The 17,268-nt window shown below is 46.6% G+C and overlaps 1 protein-coding gene across 2 annotated transcripts in view; it reads right to left on the bottom strand.

Annotated features, from left to right (window-relative positions):
• Positions 1-17,268, bottom strand: part of WDR91 (WD repeat domain 91) — an 832,764-nt gene that overhangs the window by 538,830 nt on the left and 276,666 nt on the right. For both annotated transcript variants that reach the window (XM_069628780.1, XM_069628779.1), the window contains one exon: positions 9,994-10,187. In XM_069628780.1, coding sequence (XP_069484881.1) covers positions 9,994-10,187 — 194 coding nt within the window. The remainder of the gene's footprint in view (positions 1-9,993; positions 10,188-17,268) is intronic.

The raw sequence follows: 17,268 nt of genomic DNA, 5'->3' as shown, positions 1-17,268 counted from the left end.
AGGCTTTGCTCCGTAATATTTTATATGATCAGTGAAGACATTGACATAGGTGCCACTGAATCATGTGAAATCTTTGCAATTTCAGACAAGGAGTCCGACGAGGTCAATGTCGGAGCCAGTTGTGCAGTTTGGCTTCCCTATACCATGACACCATGACAACCCCTATATTAGCGTGTCTTCTGAAATGCATATAGAAAGGAGAAAAATCCCTCACTTTACTAGGGAATGGTATGGAGAGTTCACAGCTTGTGTGGCACCTGGTCCCAAATTCTTTTTCAAGTTTCACATGTGCTGCAGCCAGGTATCAAGAGTAATGCTGGCCATCTCTGAAATGCAAGCACAAGTTGAAAGTATGTGCAAGCCTCCCAGGCCCCTTATTACCTTCTTGTATGTGTCGAGCTCTCAACTATGTTTCTCCCAGAATCCCTTCTGGCACATTTCTCTTCTTGCCAACCTTGCTGCTAAGAATTGTATAATCTATGCAACATCTGACTATTTCCAAGTCAGCCAAAGCCCTCATTATCACATTGTCTATAAATACATTCAGGGCCTGGCTGGACCTTTCCTCTGTAATTATGGTTCACACACCTGTTCTCCCCCTCCCTTTCTCTTCACAAATATATCTAAAACTACACATCCTTCAAACACTTTTTCACGCTTTCGATCTCTCTCCCTCTTAGCCCCTTTACTATAAAATTCACTTCCAGTCTGTTGGTTCTGCCCACACATTTAGTCCTTCACCTCCTCAACATCCACCATCAGAACTCCACCCATTGCTCCTCCAAAATGTAAAACATAATCGGTTTCATAATTATATAAAAGCAATAAAATACATCCAGGCCTTCATGGCATGCACCTGCTGCAAATAGTTTGGGACCCTTATAAATACAAAACTATGCAGTCCCAATTGAAAAGACTGGTAGAAGGCACATTTCCTGTCTGACCGAGGGTTAGAAGAAATGAAATTCAGGAGGTGAGGCAGGCATGCATGTGACACAAAGCAGGTGGTGCAAGGAGGAGTTGAGGACCTATATCCTTCCTGGGTCTCACTAGTAAGTACATATGAAACAGGTTCTAGTACAGTAAAAAACAAGAAATGTCGGTGTGCACCAAACAAGAATATTGAGAGAACAGAATTTAAGACTAATGTCAGTTCACTTCATTTTATTAAGAAGTATACAAAACAAAAGTTCAAGAGACAGAAGCCTATCCTGCAGCTCAAACACTGAACGTTCTGATTAGTTTATAAGAACCACTAGGTTCGGTGAAATGCAGAATTGGCACCATTTTACTCAGCTGTCAGATGTTTGCAAGACCGCGGTTACAATGTCAGCATCTTGTTGATAGCCTGCTTAAAGTGACCCTTTACGTAGCACCACCTCCACCATTATGTAGAACAGCCTTGCTCTCTGCTGCCTGGAAGGTACAGTGATTAAGGCTGGCTCTATTATCAGATGCTTCATCTTTCTGTCTTCAGGGTTTGACATCTAACACACTTACCTGCAGGCACTAGATTCATGAATCCTCTCCCAAAACCTTGCCCTACTCTACCACTCAATCTGCACATGTATAATTCCAAATTGGTAAATAAAGTCATTACTTTGGCAAACAAGGTACAAAACAGTCGTGTCAGAAATTGTCATTGCAAGATGCTGCCACTGTTCCGCAAGTAGTAGTTATTATTTTTCATTACTGAACATTTATAAGGCACACTATACAGCAAAAGAACAAGTTACTCTCTTACCTGGTAACGTTCTTTCAATGGGATGGTCCGACGATGTATTCCATATCTATGACAGTAATCACCACAGCTGTGCTGCTTCGGAAAATCGTTCGGCGTCTGCGTCCTGCGTCGATGACGTCGATACGCTGTCCTCGAGGGCCTCTGTCGAGCCAACGTCACCGGATGTTATAAGTAGGACGCACCACGCCCGTAGCCTCAGTTGTAGTTTTTTCCCCAGAACGTGTGGCACCAATCTTCTGCCAGTATGACCACAGAAAGCCTTGCAGAAACATAAGCTGCAATCGCAGAAGAAATTCTGTAGCGGGGTAGGCAGGGAGGGAGCGATATGGAATACATCGTCAGACCATCCTATCGAAAGAACGTTACCAGGTGAAAGAGTAACTTGTTCTTCGAGGGGATTGGGTCCTCAGACGTATTCCATATCTATGACAGACTCCCAAAGCAGTACCAACGTAAGGAGGTGGTAAAATAATTTAGAATATACAAATTTAGAATGCCCAATCAAATTGCAGAGTAAATGACCACCTTGCCAAAGGCCAGATCCTGCCCATGGATAGAATCTATGGAGTAGTGACGTACAAAAGTGTGGACCGAAGCCCAGGTGGCTGCATCACAGATGTTACGAATAGGAACACCCCTCTGCAGGGCAGTAGAGGCTGCCATACCCCTAGTAGAATGGGCCTGTGAGCCTAGCGGAGGGTCCTTACCCGCCAAGCGGTAACATTCAGAAATTGCCAAGATAATCCATCTAGACAAAGTCTGTTTAGTAACAGCTTGTCCCAAACGCCTTCCAGCGTAACCTATAAAGAGCTGATCATTCACTCTGACCTGGGACATGCGTGAAATGTAGAAACTTAAAGCTCTCCTAGGATCTAACCTATGGAGCCTCTCCTCGTCCTTACCAGGATGCGGAGGAGGAAAAAATCCAGAAGAATGACCTAATGGCTTAAATGAAATTCCGACACAACTTTCGGAAGAAAGAAAGGACAAACTCTAAGGACAACCCTGTCCTTATGAAACACAGTGAAGGGTGGCTTCAGTGCCTGTAACTCACGCACTCTGCGAGCGGAAGTGACCGCAACTAAAAACACAGTTTTAAGGGTTAACAGTCTCAAAGGACAAGAATATAAAGGCTCAAATGGAGCACCCATTAGAAACTTGAGAACAAGGTTCAAATCCAAACCGGGCACCTGGAAAGGTGACGGAGGGAACACATTAGTGAGCCCTTTCAGAAACAGAGAAATTAAAGGGATTTTAAAATAAGAACACTCCTCAGACGAGCGCTTAAATATGGACAGCGCCGCCAGGTATCCTTTAATGGTACCCACTTGCAAGCCCCTGTGGGCTAAAGAAAGCAAAAAAGACAGAACCACAGGAATGTCACATGAAAAAGGATCCACATTCTTAACCCTGCACCAGTCGCAGAACTTTCTCCAACGGCAACGGTACAGGGACTTTATTGCTGGCCATGTGGCCAAAAGCAACACCTCCATCACGTCTTCAGGGCGGTCCCAATCCTTATACCTCAACCTTTCAGAAGCCAAGCATGAAGGGTGAGGGATCTGACCTCTGGATGGAGAACCTGACCCCCTCCTGTGAGAGCAGATCGTCTCGGTAGGGAAGACGACGTGGAGGGCAGATGGACAAGTCGAGAAGGTCCGGGTACCACGTCCTCCGGGCTCATGCCAGAGCAATGAGGATCATCCGGGAACCGAACCTCCGCAACACTTGTGGGATGACGGGGACTGGAGGAAACACGTACAGCAGTGGGAAGGACCACTCCACCACGAACGCGTCTCCTAAGGCTCCTCTTGGAGGAAATTCCCACGAGCAGAACCTTTCGCACTTCCGGTTGACACTGGAGGCGAAGAGATCCACTTGAGGGGTCCCCCAAAGGGCGAACATCTCCAGGAGAATCTCCTGAGCCAACTCCTACTCGTGAGAGATCACGCTCTGCCTGCTCAGAGCGTCCGCCGTCTCATTTTCATCTCCGGCCAGATTAACTGCCGAGATCGAAATTTCCTGCTGGATGGCCCAGAACCAGAGCTGAATTGCCTCCCTGCACAGAGGAAGTGACCCTGCCCCCCCCTTTTTGTTGAGGTAGTGCATGGTCACTGTGTTGTCCGTCAGAAAAAGGACATTCTTTCCTTGCACAGTCGGCAGAAAAGCCTTCAGGGCAAGCCTGACGGCCCTCAGCTCCAACAGATTGATATGGAGTCTGGACTCCAACGGAGACCAACGACCGCTGACTGTCAACTCGTTGGCAGGAGCTCCCCATCCCGTGAGGGATGCGTCTGTCACAATCGTCACCTCTGGCCAGGGTAGCCAAAATGGAGCCCCCCTCATCAGATTGCCTTCCACGGTCCACCACAGAAGGTCCTGGGCGACCGAGGGCGGCACCTGAATGGGGTCCGACATCCTGCCGGAGGACTATGACCACTGGAGCTTGAGAGCCCATTGCAGAGATCTCATCTGCAACCTGGCCTCTGGCACCGGAAGAATGCAGGATGCCTTCAGGCCGAGCAACCTCAAGAACTCGAACACTGGGAGACTCTGGGCATGTTGAAACTTGTGCACCATCTGCTGAATGTGGTGAACCTCCCCTGGGGAGGAAAACACTGCCCCAGGGACGTGTCGAGCACTGCTCCGATGTACTGGAGCCGCTGAGTTGGCGTCAAGTGGGACTTATTTAAGTTGAGGGAGAAGCCCAGCTTGTGAAGGGAGTGGCAGGTGACGGACAGATGATCCAGGACTTGCTCAGAAGAGCGTGCCCTGATAAACCAATCGTCCAGGTAGGGGTAGACGTGAATCCCCCCCTTTCCTGAGATACGTTGCCACCACCAGCATGAGCTTGGTAAAGACCCTCGGGGCGGAGGTCAATCTGAACGGCAGGACCCAAAACTGAAAGTGCGAGTCGCCAACCGCGAACCTCAGATACTTCTTGTGCTTGGGATGGATCGGCACATGAAAATGAGCATCCTTGAGGTCGAGAGACACCAACCAGTCCTGAAGTTGAAGGGCCTGGAGGATTTGAGAGAGAGTAACCATCTTGAACTTGCCCTTCCTGAGGAGCTTGTTCAAACCGTGCAAATCCATGATGGGTCTCAATCCCCCGTCTTTCTTCGAAATAAAATACCATCCCTTGTTCCTCTCCGCTACAGGCACCAGTTCTATGACGCCTTTCTCCAGCAGGGATTGTATTTCCTGCGCAAGGAGCGGATCCGGACTCTTCAAAGAGAGATTCCCTGGTGGATTGTCGTGAGGCCTCTGCCGGAAAGGAAGACAGTAGCCGTGCGCTATGATCTCCAGAACCCACACATCTGAAGTAATGGCACGCCATTCGACAAGATGCTGCACCAGTCTTCCCCCAACCGGTGAAGCATGGTGCCTGAGGGCAAAGAGGCAACTGCTCGAGCGGCCTTGGCACCTCGAGTACCTTGTTTTACACCTCTGGCACTCCTATGGTGGCCCCTTTCACTTGCAGCTCCTCTCGATTTACTAAAGGCCGAGTAATATCAAAAGGAACCTCCCCTCCATTGCTGTCCCCTAAGACGAAAAGGCGGAGGTTGGCGAACTGCAGCGCCCAAGGACTTCGCTGCCGGGCTTGCACATCAGGAGCAAACCCCGACTTCCGCAACCACGCAAACCTGCGTATTACGGTGCTCGCTGCCATGGTCCGGCTGACGCAATCAACCATGTCCAGACCCGACTGAACGGATTCACACATGGCATCCTTGCCATCCTGCACGATAGCAAGAAAACCATCCCGTTCCACCCCTTCGGGAATATGATCAGCCGCTAAGGAAATACAGTTCCACAGAGTGTGCGTGAAACGAGACAAGGCACAAACGGAGTTGGCAGCCTGAAGCGCCATACCCCCAGAAGAAAACACCTTCTTCTCCCAGCCTTCAAAACGTTTGTCGTCTCTATCAGGAGGGATGGTAGGGTACGACGCCTGCTTTGCGGGGGCCGTAGCTGCCTGCACCACCAAACTCTCCGGAGTGGGGTGCGTGGTCAAGTAGCAGGGGTCGCTACTGGCTGGGCGATATTTCTTCAGCAAGGAGTTGCTCACTGCCGGGAGACACTCCGGAGAAGTCCAAGCCGCAGTCACCCTTCTCTGCAAGGCAAACTGGCAGGTCTGGGTCAGTTGGTGGACCTTGGTCGAGGATATCAGTCAAGTCATCCTGCTGAAAAACCCCAGGGGGGGGCAGACCACCCCAGGTAATCCGTGACCCTCGACATCAGGCGCCGGTATGAGGACGCGGCATGCGTGCCAGGCTCAGGCCTACCAAACTCCACCTCCGGAGAGGTGTCTAGACCACTGGCATTGTGCAACGACTGACGCAGGCCCTCAAGTTGGCTATGACCAGAAAGGAGGTCATTAGGAACCTCTGCAGGAGCCACACCTTCCTCAGACCCCTCATCCACCTCAGAAATATAATCCATAGGCTGGAAGGAGGGCACAGAAAAAGGAACAAAGACATGTTTAGCCTTGGCTAGAGCCCGAAGGCGTACGAGCAGCGTCTCTAGAACGGTCCCGGCCGGTGTCTTTCGACGCACAGACGGACCAGAGACCTGCGATTGGAAAATCGCCAACATCTCCTTTCGGAAGGAATCCCATTCCTCAGCAGTGGAATGCTTGTTGGAACAAGCAACCCGCCGACGGGCGGAGTCCTCGGTGGAGGACGGGGAAGGCGACCTGTGACGGCGCTTCCTGGAGTGCCTCAAAGAGGCAGAGGAATGGCGGGGCCGACTCCCAGACCGAGAGCCCCCGGACTCACGACGACGATGCAGAGAGTCGCCCCTCGAATCATCTGTCGAAAGACCAGTGGAACGCGACTTCCGGGGCTTGGCCACTTTACTGACCGACAGCTTCTTCTTACGCTCCCGCAAGGCCTTCAATGTGAGCGATTGGCAGTCGACACAGTCATCCGTATCGTGGTCCTCCCCGAGGCACCAGAGGCAAGCGTCATTAGTGTCCGTCAGCGACATCTTGGACCCGCACACCCGACACTTCTTAAAACCGGACTGCGGGGTGGAAGAAGCCGAAGACGACATACAATATCGCAAGGAAGAAACAGGTTTGAAGAACCGAAAGAACAGGAGTCAGTAGAACCGAGGCGCGCCGAGATCTCCGAAGTGAACACATTCGCGGAAAAAACAGAACTGATGCTACGGGCGTCGCTTGTCCTACTTATAACATCCGGTGACGTCGGCTCGACGGAGGCCCTCGAGGACAGCGTATCGACGTCATTGACGCAGGACGCCAAAAGATTTTCCGAAGCAGCACAGCTGTGGTGATTACTGTCATAGATCTGGAAAACGTCGGAGGACCCAATCCCCTCGAAAGGTGTTTTAGAGTAGTAGAGAGGGAGTAGTTCCTTCTGCTTTTGACAAAGCATTATGGAAGGCAAGCAAGAGTTTTTGAGGTGCGAGTTATTGGTGAGGACTGGACCATTTTAACTGTAACATTTCCTATATATATTGTCCAGTCAGCCTGTTGTGTACCCACGTACCCTTATTTTATCTGCATCAAATGCACCACTGTCTCAATGAAAGCTTCAAAAGAAACCCTTCGCATTAATCTCAGATGGAAATATATTAATTTATTATTAGCTCAGCACGATTTAAAACACTCAAGCAATCACAGTGCGGTGTTAGTAAGTGAAACACATCAAGGAATGTACATACACAAATATATTTGAATATGGACTGACACTAAACATTTTAACATTTTAATTCTCAGATTGACCTGAGCATCGAGTAGGTGTTTGCATTCTCTCAGAAACATATTCACAAAACTGACACTTTGACCTTGTGCTAGACATTTAGCCTCAAACACTGCCATATACAATTTCAACAAAAACAAATATAAAAGCACAGTGAACACCACAATGTTACAAACTCTCACTCCCAAGTACTAGTAACGACCTTCATCATGGTAAAACAAATTTAAAGCTCTGTGCAATGGGCTAATACTATGTCAGATGATTTGCTGTATCTCATTAATCATAAGGCTCCTCTCTTGTGGAAAGTGTGACAGGACTACCTTCATGGCCCTGTCAGAGGAGGGACAGGGCCCAACCCCAAAAAGCCCCATAGGTGCCATTGCGTGTGTGGGCAGGCCCCCTTCCTACCCCGGCTTACCTGAGAATGGTGTAGGCAGGGCCCAACGGAATTCAACGCCGCAAGGAGAGGAGTCAGCAGGGCTGCAGCAGGTCTCACTGCAGCCAGGAAGACTGCGCCGGCCACAGAACAGCTGACGGCGGGATGCCGGAGCAGAGCCAGTTGGGGACGTCGTGGAATGCAGTGGCCAGCTTTACACCAGGCACCAGAGGAAAACATTGCAAGCCAAAGCATGGGATGCAGCAAACGACGCAACGCCAGTACAGCAGCAATTGGAACGATCACTAAACCGTCAGGGATCGGGCATAATAAACCAATCCACTAAACCACCTGTTATAGAAATGGACAAAGGCCCCAAGGGAGGCATAAAAGAGAAACTAGTACCTGTGAGACAATACGGGCTCCAAACCAGAAACACAGTCAGACTGCCTGAGAACGGATCATGGCTTATAAGCCCTTAAGAAGCCTCTCTTGATCCCTTCCCCTGTAAGACCCCCTAGAGACAGGCAAGTCATTAAGTCATTGGACAGGGTAAAGTAACCAATCCTGGGACAGAGTGGGGTGTATAAGAAAGTACATGTGGATGGTTGAGTGTGGGTTAGTTGGGCGAGGACAGCAGATCAGGATGTCCGAGAGACCAGAGAAGGAAAGAAGGGTCTCTGGTGTGTTCGACCATGGCAGTGAGTGCAGCAGCAGTAGAGTAGTGGTGGGAGTGAGAACTGGTAGTAGGACTAGAGGGAGAGGGAGCTGCAGTAGTTCAAAAGTGGTAGTAGAGGGGGAGTAGTAGTAATGGTAAATGGTGGTGGTAGAAGGAGGTATTAGTGGTAGCAGTGGGAGGTATTAGGAGACTATGATTTGGGGAAAAGTAGGAAGGTGGAAGTGGTATTGGAGAGGTAGTAGTGGTAAGGAGGTAGCAAAGGAAGGAGAAGATTTAAACATAGTAGCAGAGGGATAACATTTATAGTGAGCACAGGAGTAAGAGGAGAAACAATATCAAAGGGTGGAGGTAGGTAATCAGAGTGTGAGAATCAAGGGAGAACCGACGGCAGGAGGAGAACATCTTGGGGTCCAGTGCAGAGAAGGGTCAGGTGAAACCGTGTGTGCAAGAAGAGCAAGTGGAACCGGGTGGAAGGAGGCACCATCCCCTACTCCCTTTGTGTACTAAGCGTGTATATGAGAGCGAAAGTTAGAAGGACCCTACGGAGATAGGTAGCCATCGGCTCTGGGAACACACCATTAATTCCAGCCAGAAGCAGACAGGTGGCACTGTTCCATAAGAAGTTGTTAGGTAGGTAGACGGGGAAAAGGCTGGGGAAGTGCAGGGAGAAAGGGCACCCTTGGACTTCTATCCAGAGTCAGTGTGGTTATCTGTGGCAGCCACCCAGTCACAGCAGTAACACCTCTAATTACCATCACTTGTTGTGGTGTTTCAATGAGATGTTGGGTAGACTGCCTCTTTCATCACTTTTTATCGTCACAAGGATGCTGGGTAAGTCTTCCTGTGTCAAAGTATTATTTTCTAAGTCAAAATACATCCTTGCTGCTCTGTAAAGGGTATGTTAAGTAGGTTTTCAGTCACAGCACAGGAAAAGCCTTTCTGGCCATAAAAGTAACTCTTGCAGGCCCCGGGCACTACAAATGAATTAAGACAGCAGTCCAAAAAACTGGTACGGATTGGGGTCAGCTAAAGTGACCACGATCAGTACCTGTGCAATGGACTAACATGCCAACAACATTTAAAGTAATATGAAGTTGCAGGCCAAATTGATACAAGCTTGATCCAGGTCTGTGCAGTGTTTAAGATTACTGGAAAAAAACAAGCTTGCTACAACGAGTTGCTCATTTAGTGTGTGTTCTTTCAGTCACATACAGTACAAAACTGAGACGTAATGCTGACTACATTTGCTATTGACCACTTCAATACCCTTTTTATGTGCTAAGGAGTATGGCTCTGTGATGCTTTCAACCCATAGTTTTGGATCTCTTTTTGTTAACTGCAGGGTCTGATGAATGATTATTTGCTCCCCACCCTCTGAGGATGTCCTACAACCCCAATCATTGCAAGCAGTGGACGAGGAGTAAGAATTCAACTGTTGGCATGTGCCTCGTAATATCGCCTTTACCTGCAATGCACGATGGATGAGTGATGCTCCCCATACTCTTCCTGGCTCAGCACAATAAAGGGCTGCTCTGGTTTGACCCCTCCTCCCTCTGTGCTCGCAGCAGGCGTTCTGGTCACCGGCTCCACTGCATCGAAGTTGGCTTCCAGGGTGTTGTCCACTTCAGTTCCTGTGCCATTGGCCTTCTTCTCGATGCTCTGTCTCCAAGGGAGGCACAATCAGACCACACAGAACTACATCTCTACCAAGAAAGCTCAAAAGCTGCAGATTGTATTGCAGGCATGGAAAGTAAATGAGATCAAATCTTTAAGGAGGGGATGGAGAGTCCCCAAGATACACAAATGAATGAAAGCTTGTTATAAACAAATGAATGAAAGCACGAAGCCATGCACGATTATTATCAAAGACACCAAAAGTGATGGATGGCAACATTTCTATTAATGATAACCACTTATTGCCCTGAGCAGTGTCATTTCCACTTCAGAAGGATAGTGGCCTTGCAGTTCTGATTTGACTGCTTCCAATGGTAGCAGGATCAAGACTAATTTAGTTTAAATATTTATAAATAATAATTTGCATAGGTATGACCCCCATCTATAACAGTATATGGATTAAATAACAAAGGAATGGAAGGTTGCCTGGAGAAATACCATTGGTTAGGATTAATTCTAAAACACCCATCCATCACCTGCTTGTTTTGGATTTTCATTGTAATTATGTTTTAAATGATGTATTTGTCCCTTCATGTGTGGAAATACTGCTTCTTGATTATCTACATGGAGAAACTAAAACTCAGGGAGATCAATTATCTGGCTTAAAACCATAGCATGGCAATAGGAAAGATCTTGTGTGTGTAAACTGCACTTGACATCATGGCATCAAGCATTAGGATGGTTACAAGGTTTCGCACAATATCTTCTTTTCTCATCCAGTAGTAGCGAGGAGTCCAGAGCAATTCTTGGGAGAGAAATGTGGTGATTAAGATATGTATAACACATAGAACATTCATTAAAGGAATGTCCATACAAAGATGTTAAAAACTGGCTTCTGACGTATTGAATGGGATAAGGGTGCAGATGCTATAGTACCCAACAAAGTTAAGCATATACCTAATGTTAGAGAAAAATGCTCAGTTGCATAGTGCTTGCGGCAGATATTCTCCAATGGTACCCAAAAGTTAGCTGTCAAAACTTTGGAAAACTTCCAACGTTTACCAGTGACAGAGTTGGTCTCCAGTTCTTAAGCAGATGGCAACGACGAGGTGGTGAATCGAAGTAGGGTAGCGTATCCACTAGAGAGGGTGCAGACCCACTCCAGAGACAAATTGTTGAACTGTTGGAACTTGGGTATGGAGCTGCTTTGCTGTTGATTCAAGTACTGGAACGGTGTAGTCGGTGAATAGGAGTTGCAGGTAAAATGTTCAAATGGACGTGAAGATGAATTTTCTGAACTGGCCCTGTAGGAGGGTTACGAGAGGGGGCCCCCCTAGTTAGTTATTGACATTTACAAATAGCCAACCTCAATCAAGGTAGGGTAGTCGAGCAGTACAGCAAGACTTTAGGAGACCCTGGATTGGTGTAATGGCACTATAAGACACACCCAGACACTCAAATAAAATTAAACAGAATGCACAAAAATACTCTATTAGGCCGGCACCAAAAGCCAAGTTTTATGACCTGGTTGGCGTTCCCACCAAGATGTACTTGTAAGGGCGTGTGACCGCAGTGAACTCCTGAACGGGTGGTGGAAGGGCCCTTAGGTCTATCTGCGGTTGCAACCTTAACACTGATACCAAAAGGCATTGCTGAATTGGAGCACAAGCCCAGTTCTAAATCCTTCTTACTGCTAGGAAGCAAAGTCTTTCCGTCCTTCTGTGAAGTCCACAGTAGCTTTTGGGACTGGACCCTTTTTCAGCAAAGAGACCAAGCGTGTTCTCAGCCACCTAGGCTTCATTCCCACACAGAAGTGACAAGAACTCACCGGATACAAGTTCCTGAGACAGCAGTGGTAGGCTCTGTGAGGGTCCCCCACCGAGTAGTACTTACTGTATCCAATGCATCGCTTGAACCCGGAAGAGGCAATGTTGACACCAAGATATCCAATTGAATCGAAAAATGCACTCCTCAGGGAGAGGAGACAGCGAAAGAAGAAAAATTGAACGCCCCAAAAAAGGGAGGTGCTCAAAGAAAGTCTTCTCATATCCAACCGTCTAGGCATAAAAACAGGAACTGGGAGGTGTCGGTTGGTGGCGCTCAGGGATGCGTGCACGTACCAAACCCCAATCAAAACTCTTTAAAGTGACAGCACCACCTTCTTTTGTGCAGGCTATTCCAAACAGTTGTGAAGCAGGGAAAGGTAGGCCTAGTAGAGTACTGGAATCACCATGAAGCTAATTTCTTTGGGTACAGAATTGGGTATGGCTAGGCAGCGATTCCGCATTTCAACAAGTCGGTTCCTGATACCTTGAAACTTGACCCAGGCACCACAGGATGCCCACCACCACAGATCCCATGATGGCAGGAGACCCCAAGAATTCACTCAGATGGGCAGCAACAAAGAACACCCGAACAGGGGGCGGCAGGTGAGACTCATGGTGATGAGGAAGACACTGCTCCAGGAAGGCCCCACTTTGTGATGGAGGGCAACAGCTACAGGATCACTGGTTTTGGGCCAAAAGCTGATAACTTGCGGAGTTGCAAGCCTAAACTCAGAATGGGGACTGATGCACAGAGATGCCTTGGATGAAGCTGGTCAGCCCACATGATGGTTCTGTGAGGCTCCCAAAGTTTTCTAAAGGCAGGATCCTTGTGCAGGGGACTGGACTGGCTGGAACCATTCGCCCAAGAGCTGAAGCACCAACAAGGAACTTCTTGTGTTCGATGCAGAGAGACACAGCTTTTCTGGGACTAGGCTAAAGGCAATGCTGGAGGATATCTTCAATGGTTGCCCTCAGGACTTTAACAGGATGCAACTCCTTGTAGGGGTCTTGGATTCAACCAACAATTTGAAGTTCTGGCGGCAGGGCTCCTACTTTTAGCCCAAATTCGAACTGGAGCCACCCGCTAGCCCACCAATGGCAAGGATCTGCACCATTCAGACTGGCAAAGACTGTCGAATCATGGACAAATCACCTGCCCCAAATCTGCCCAACAACAGACCTATTACTGGCTGGAGTGTGAATTGGGACTTGACAGTCCTAGCCCCCACATTCGGACAGATGTTCAAACCACTGTTTTGCCTTGGAAACCCCCATGTTTATGCCTGGTAAAGCCTTCACATAAATGGCATTTCCTGAGCTGAGAAGTCAGGAAAGTGGCCAAGGGACAAGATGGCCAAAGAATAGCTCGAGAAACACACTGCACGGCCATTTTGATTATATGGTACTCAAAACAGCATTATGCGGTAAAATGCAACAGTGCACACAGTAAAGGCACAGCATTGAAATATTCACTGCCGTCAGTTAGTCTTGGACAATTCATAAAAGTAACCAAAATGTACAAAAGAAAAACGAAAAAGGGATAATAAGCACTTCACTGTAGAGTGTTGTGTGCTGCATTAAAACAACCAAGATCTCCAAACAGGAATAGGATCTCAGGGTTTGAAATTGAGGGGAGATGGGAGCTATTACGCTACTGCATTTGGGCTAGAAGAGCCTGGTCAGATAGACACCAACCTCTACCCAGGAGCTACTTTTAGCTCCCAATCCATCTGATGCTGAACAAACATACCTATGCAAATTTAACGCACAATGGATAAATAAACATTAGGACACATCTGCATTACATTTAAAGCATAAGCGGTCATACATAATGGACAAAATGATACATTTGTATCTTTTGTGGAAGTCAGATTTGCAGCATGGTATGTACTTGCTCCTCGTTCCCCAGTGGTCACTGGTTAAGGATGGTAACCAGGACCCGATTTTAGCTCCTGCTCATCCAATCTTAATTTCGATCCCCTGGGTCTACCTAAACTGTTAGCCATATAGGATGAGCACTGTCCGCAGAAGAGATGAGCTGAGCAAGGAGAGGGAGAGGGAGAGACATAATTTGTGGAAAAAAGCAATGCATACTGGAACACTAGTCCAGGTTCGCAGAGCAAATTGAAGAAACCACACACTGCGACTTGGTACATGCGGGGATCCTAGATCCAAGGGCCCAGAACAAACAGAAAAAACACTCTTTCACCTCTATACTGAGCTAGTGAGTGTAGAGAATTCCAAGAACTAACTGATGGAGAAACTGCTGAACACCCAGAATAGGTTGAGGGGACTAATGGTTAAGAAATTGGTGCATGCTGGAACAAAGTCAGACATCCATCACAGACAGACCTGAATGAATATCCTGTTATAGACCAGGACAAAGAGTCCAGTCCTTCCCGAGAAAGACACTTCTTTGAACAACCCATACCACCTGGGGAATTAAGCCCAATTTCCTATACAAACATTAGAAAGCAAAATGGTACTTTGAAGCACCAACCTTATCGACAAACTCATCTGTTTGTGATAAGAGGTGAGCATCTTTCTTGGTGACAGCATTTAGAGCTCTATAATTCCCACAGAACCTCAAATTAGAGGTACATGCCTTTGGCTGGACCATGGACTACTGGAGGTCTCTGTCACCCCAAGATCCAACATCTTTTTGACCACAGACTTGATGTGGGATCTCACCTTGTCTGACATGCTGTAACTGTTAGATGTGGAAGGAACACTATCTCCAGGATCAATGTTGTGCTGACAGCAAGGTGCAGAGCATGGAGTTAGTGAAAACAAGGAGGCAAACTGTCTAAACAAAGTTTGCACCTCTTCTTGCTGTTGCAGGGTCATTCGAGGGGGCAATTTAAGACCCTCCATTTTATTTTTATTTATTTTCTTACTTGTTTTAATTGAAAATCAATTTTTACAAGAATCAGCAATTTCATCTTTTCTATGATCCAATAAAACTTTAAAAGAAAGTCAAGATCCTCTGAAGGGGGTGGGTAGTTAAATGATGAGGCAGTACGAGCATATGATGTGATCCTTAAATGGTTGGTACCCTTTCCAGCTACAAGTCCCATATTGATTCAAAATTTCTCCCACCCCCATTCCTTTGTGCAGTCTTTCGTTTTAGCTTTCAATCTGGTCTCGTATTATCTAATTTCAGGCTCTTGAAGAATTTGGTGACTGCAATTACCCAAGTAGTTCGTTCGCCGCTCATGAGACGAGACCACCATTCCTTTTCATCATAGGAATGGAGGTCAAAAAGAATATGGTTAAAATGGACTTTTCTTTGCTGCTCAAGTGCTTGGCAATTTAACAATAGATGTCTTAAATTTTCAGTCGAGTTCTTGTTTTGACAAAACCGACAGAAGTTTTCACCTTGTTTGCTTCTTATGGCTACTACCTCTTTAGTCATTAGTAGATTCAGTCTTATTTTCAAAAAATGTTCCCTTAGATTTTTGTTGGGAAATTTTTGGATGTAGTTTGGAGGTTGATTGATTTTGTTTATTATCAGAGGTATATTCTTTGTCAATTTGTTTTTGTTAGCCTGATCTTGCATTAATATCCAATTCTGAATAAGTAGTTTATTTTTTATTTTTGTTGGATTGTTCAGAAGATCCTCCTCTGTACAGCCGATTTGGCCCAGTCTCATTTGAATGTCCGTGACCCATCTAGACATGATCTTAGTACTGACTTCCTGGAGTTCTTTGTTAATTAGGCCAAATATATGAGGGCTTGCTGTGTCAATTATCTTCCTGTAAAGCATGATTTTATTGTGAGCGACTATTGATGAGATGGATTGAAGACTTGGCTCCCTCCGAATCAATGCTATCGGAGTTGATTGTGGCAATAGCAAAACCCTCCGCCAAAACTTTCCTTCCAGCTTGTCCCATAGGGTTTCCGGGAGATTTGGCATTGCTTCTACGCCATATGTTAGGCTTGGTATGATCTTAGCCTTATAGAATTTCAGGACCAGTATAAACAAAAATCTTCCATATTTCCTATTCACGGCTTTAGTCTGGGCAATCAGAGATTTCAATTTTTCTTGTAGGGCGTCCTGCATTGGTAAGTCCCTTCTGTTTGAGCTAAGGATCACACCTAAATATATGAAGCTGGTAACTGTGTCTAGTTTTTTTCCCTCAATAAACCATTTTGAGTTTCCATTTTTTTTTCTTTTGGATTTCAAAAGACATTTTCTTGGTTTTGGAGTTGTTTATTTCCAAGTCATTCGCTTTGATGAACGAAGCCAAGTTGTCCAGTTTTCTTTGGAGGCCTATTTGAGCTTGATCAATGATGATAATGTCATCTGCGTAGATTAGTCGGGGTAGGTGTTTACCCCCGAAAGTTGGAGGGAAAGCTGGGACTTCGAATTCACTCTCCTTATAATAGGCAATGTATGCATTGTATAGCACAGGTGCGAGGAGACAGCCTTGCTTGACCTCCTGGGTTGTTTCAATAGGTTTTGTTATTTAACCCACTCTGCTAAGGCGTACTTGAATTGTTGTTTTGGAGTGTAAAGCTCTAATTTGTGCCAACTGCTGTAATGGGTATTTCCAGGAAATGCGTTTATTCCAAAGTTTGGACCGGTTGACCTGGTCAAACGCTTGAACGAGGTCTATAAATCCCATGAATACTCTTGGTTTACCTTCCAAAACTTTGTTCTTCAGTATGCTCAGTAGAAGAATGTTTGCTGTTCCTACGGATTTGACAAATCCAGACTGCAGAGGATCATTGATGTTGTTATTGTTGGTCCAAGTTTGAAATTGATTCAATAAGCATGAGGCGAAGATATTTCTGATTGTGTCAAGTAGTGCGATTGGTCGGTAGTGTTTTGGGTTGTCCCTTGCACCCTTCTTGAATATTGGGACAATATTTGCGCATTTCCATGACACTGGAATTGATCTGGTCCTCTGACATTTTTTAAATACCTTGGAAATGAATATCAACCAAGCCTCCTCCTGTTTTTTCAAGTCGAAATTGGTCACCCCATCAGGGCCAGGGGCTCTACAATGGTTTAGTTTTCTTATTTTGGTTAGCATTTGGGCCGGATTGTGTGGAATGACCCATGACTCAGATGTTTCTTCCGGTATCTGTATGGGGCAGATGTTCTTTTCCTGATACAACTGTTTAAAGTGGTTAGTCCATTTTTCTTCTCCCACACTGTTCTGTAGGGTTTCATTGGATGATCTTATAGTAGTTTTTACTAGGGTCCACAAAGTACTTATTTTTCTCCCGCAGATAGCCCTCAGCATCTCTTCGGAATCAGACTGGTACATTTTCTTCCTGTGATTTCTCGCCCA

This window comes from Ambystoma mexicanum, chromosome 12, assembly GCF_040938575.1.
Source record: "Ambystoma mexicanum isolate Mex_15411 chromosome 12, UKY_AmexF1_1, whole genome shotgun sequence".
Classification (NCBI taxonomy): Eukaryota; Metazoa; Chordata; class Amphibia; order Caudata; family Ambystomatidae; genus Ambystoma; species Ambystoma mexicanum.
Note: the sequence above shows the minus strand (reverse complement) of the source record. Positions and strands in the feature narration are given on the sequence as shown.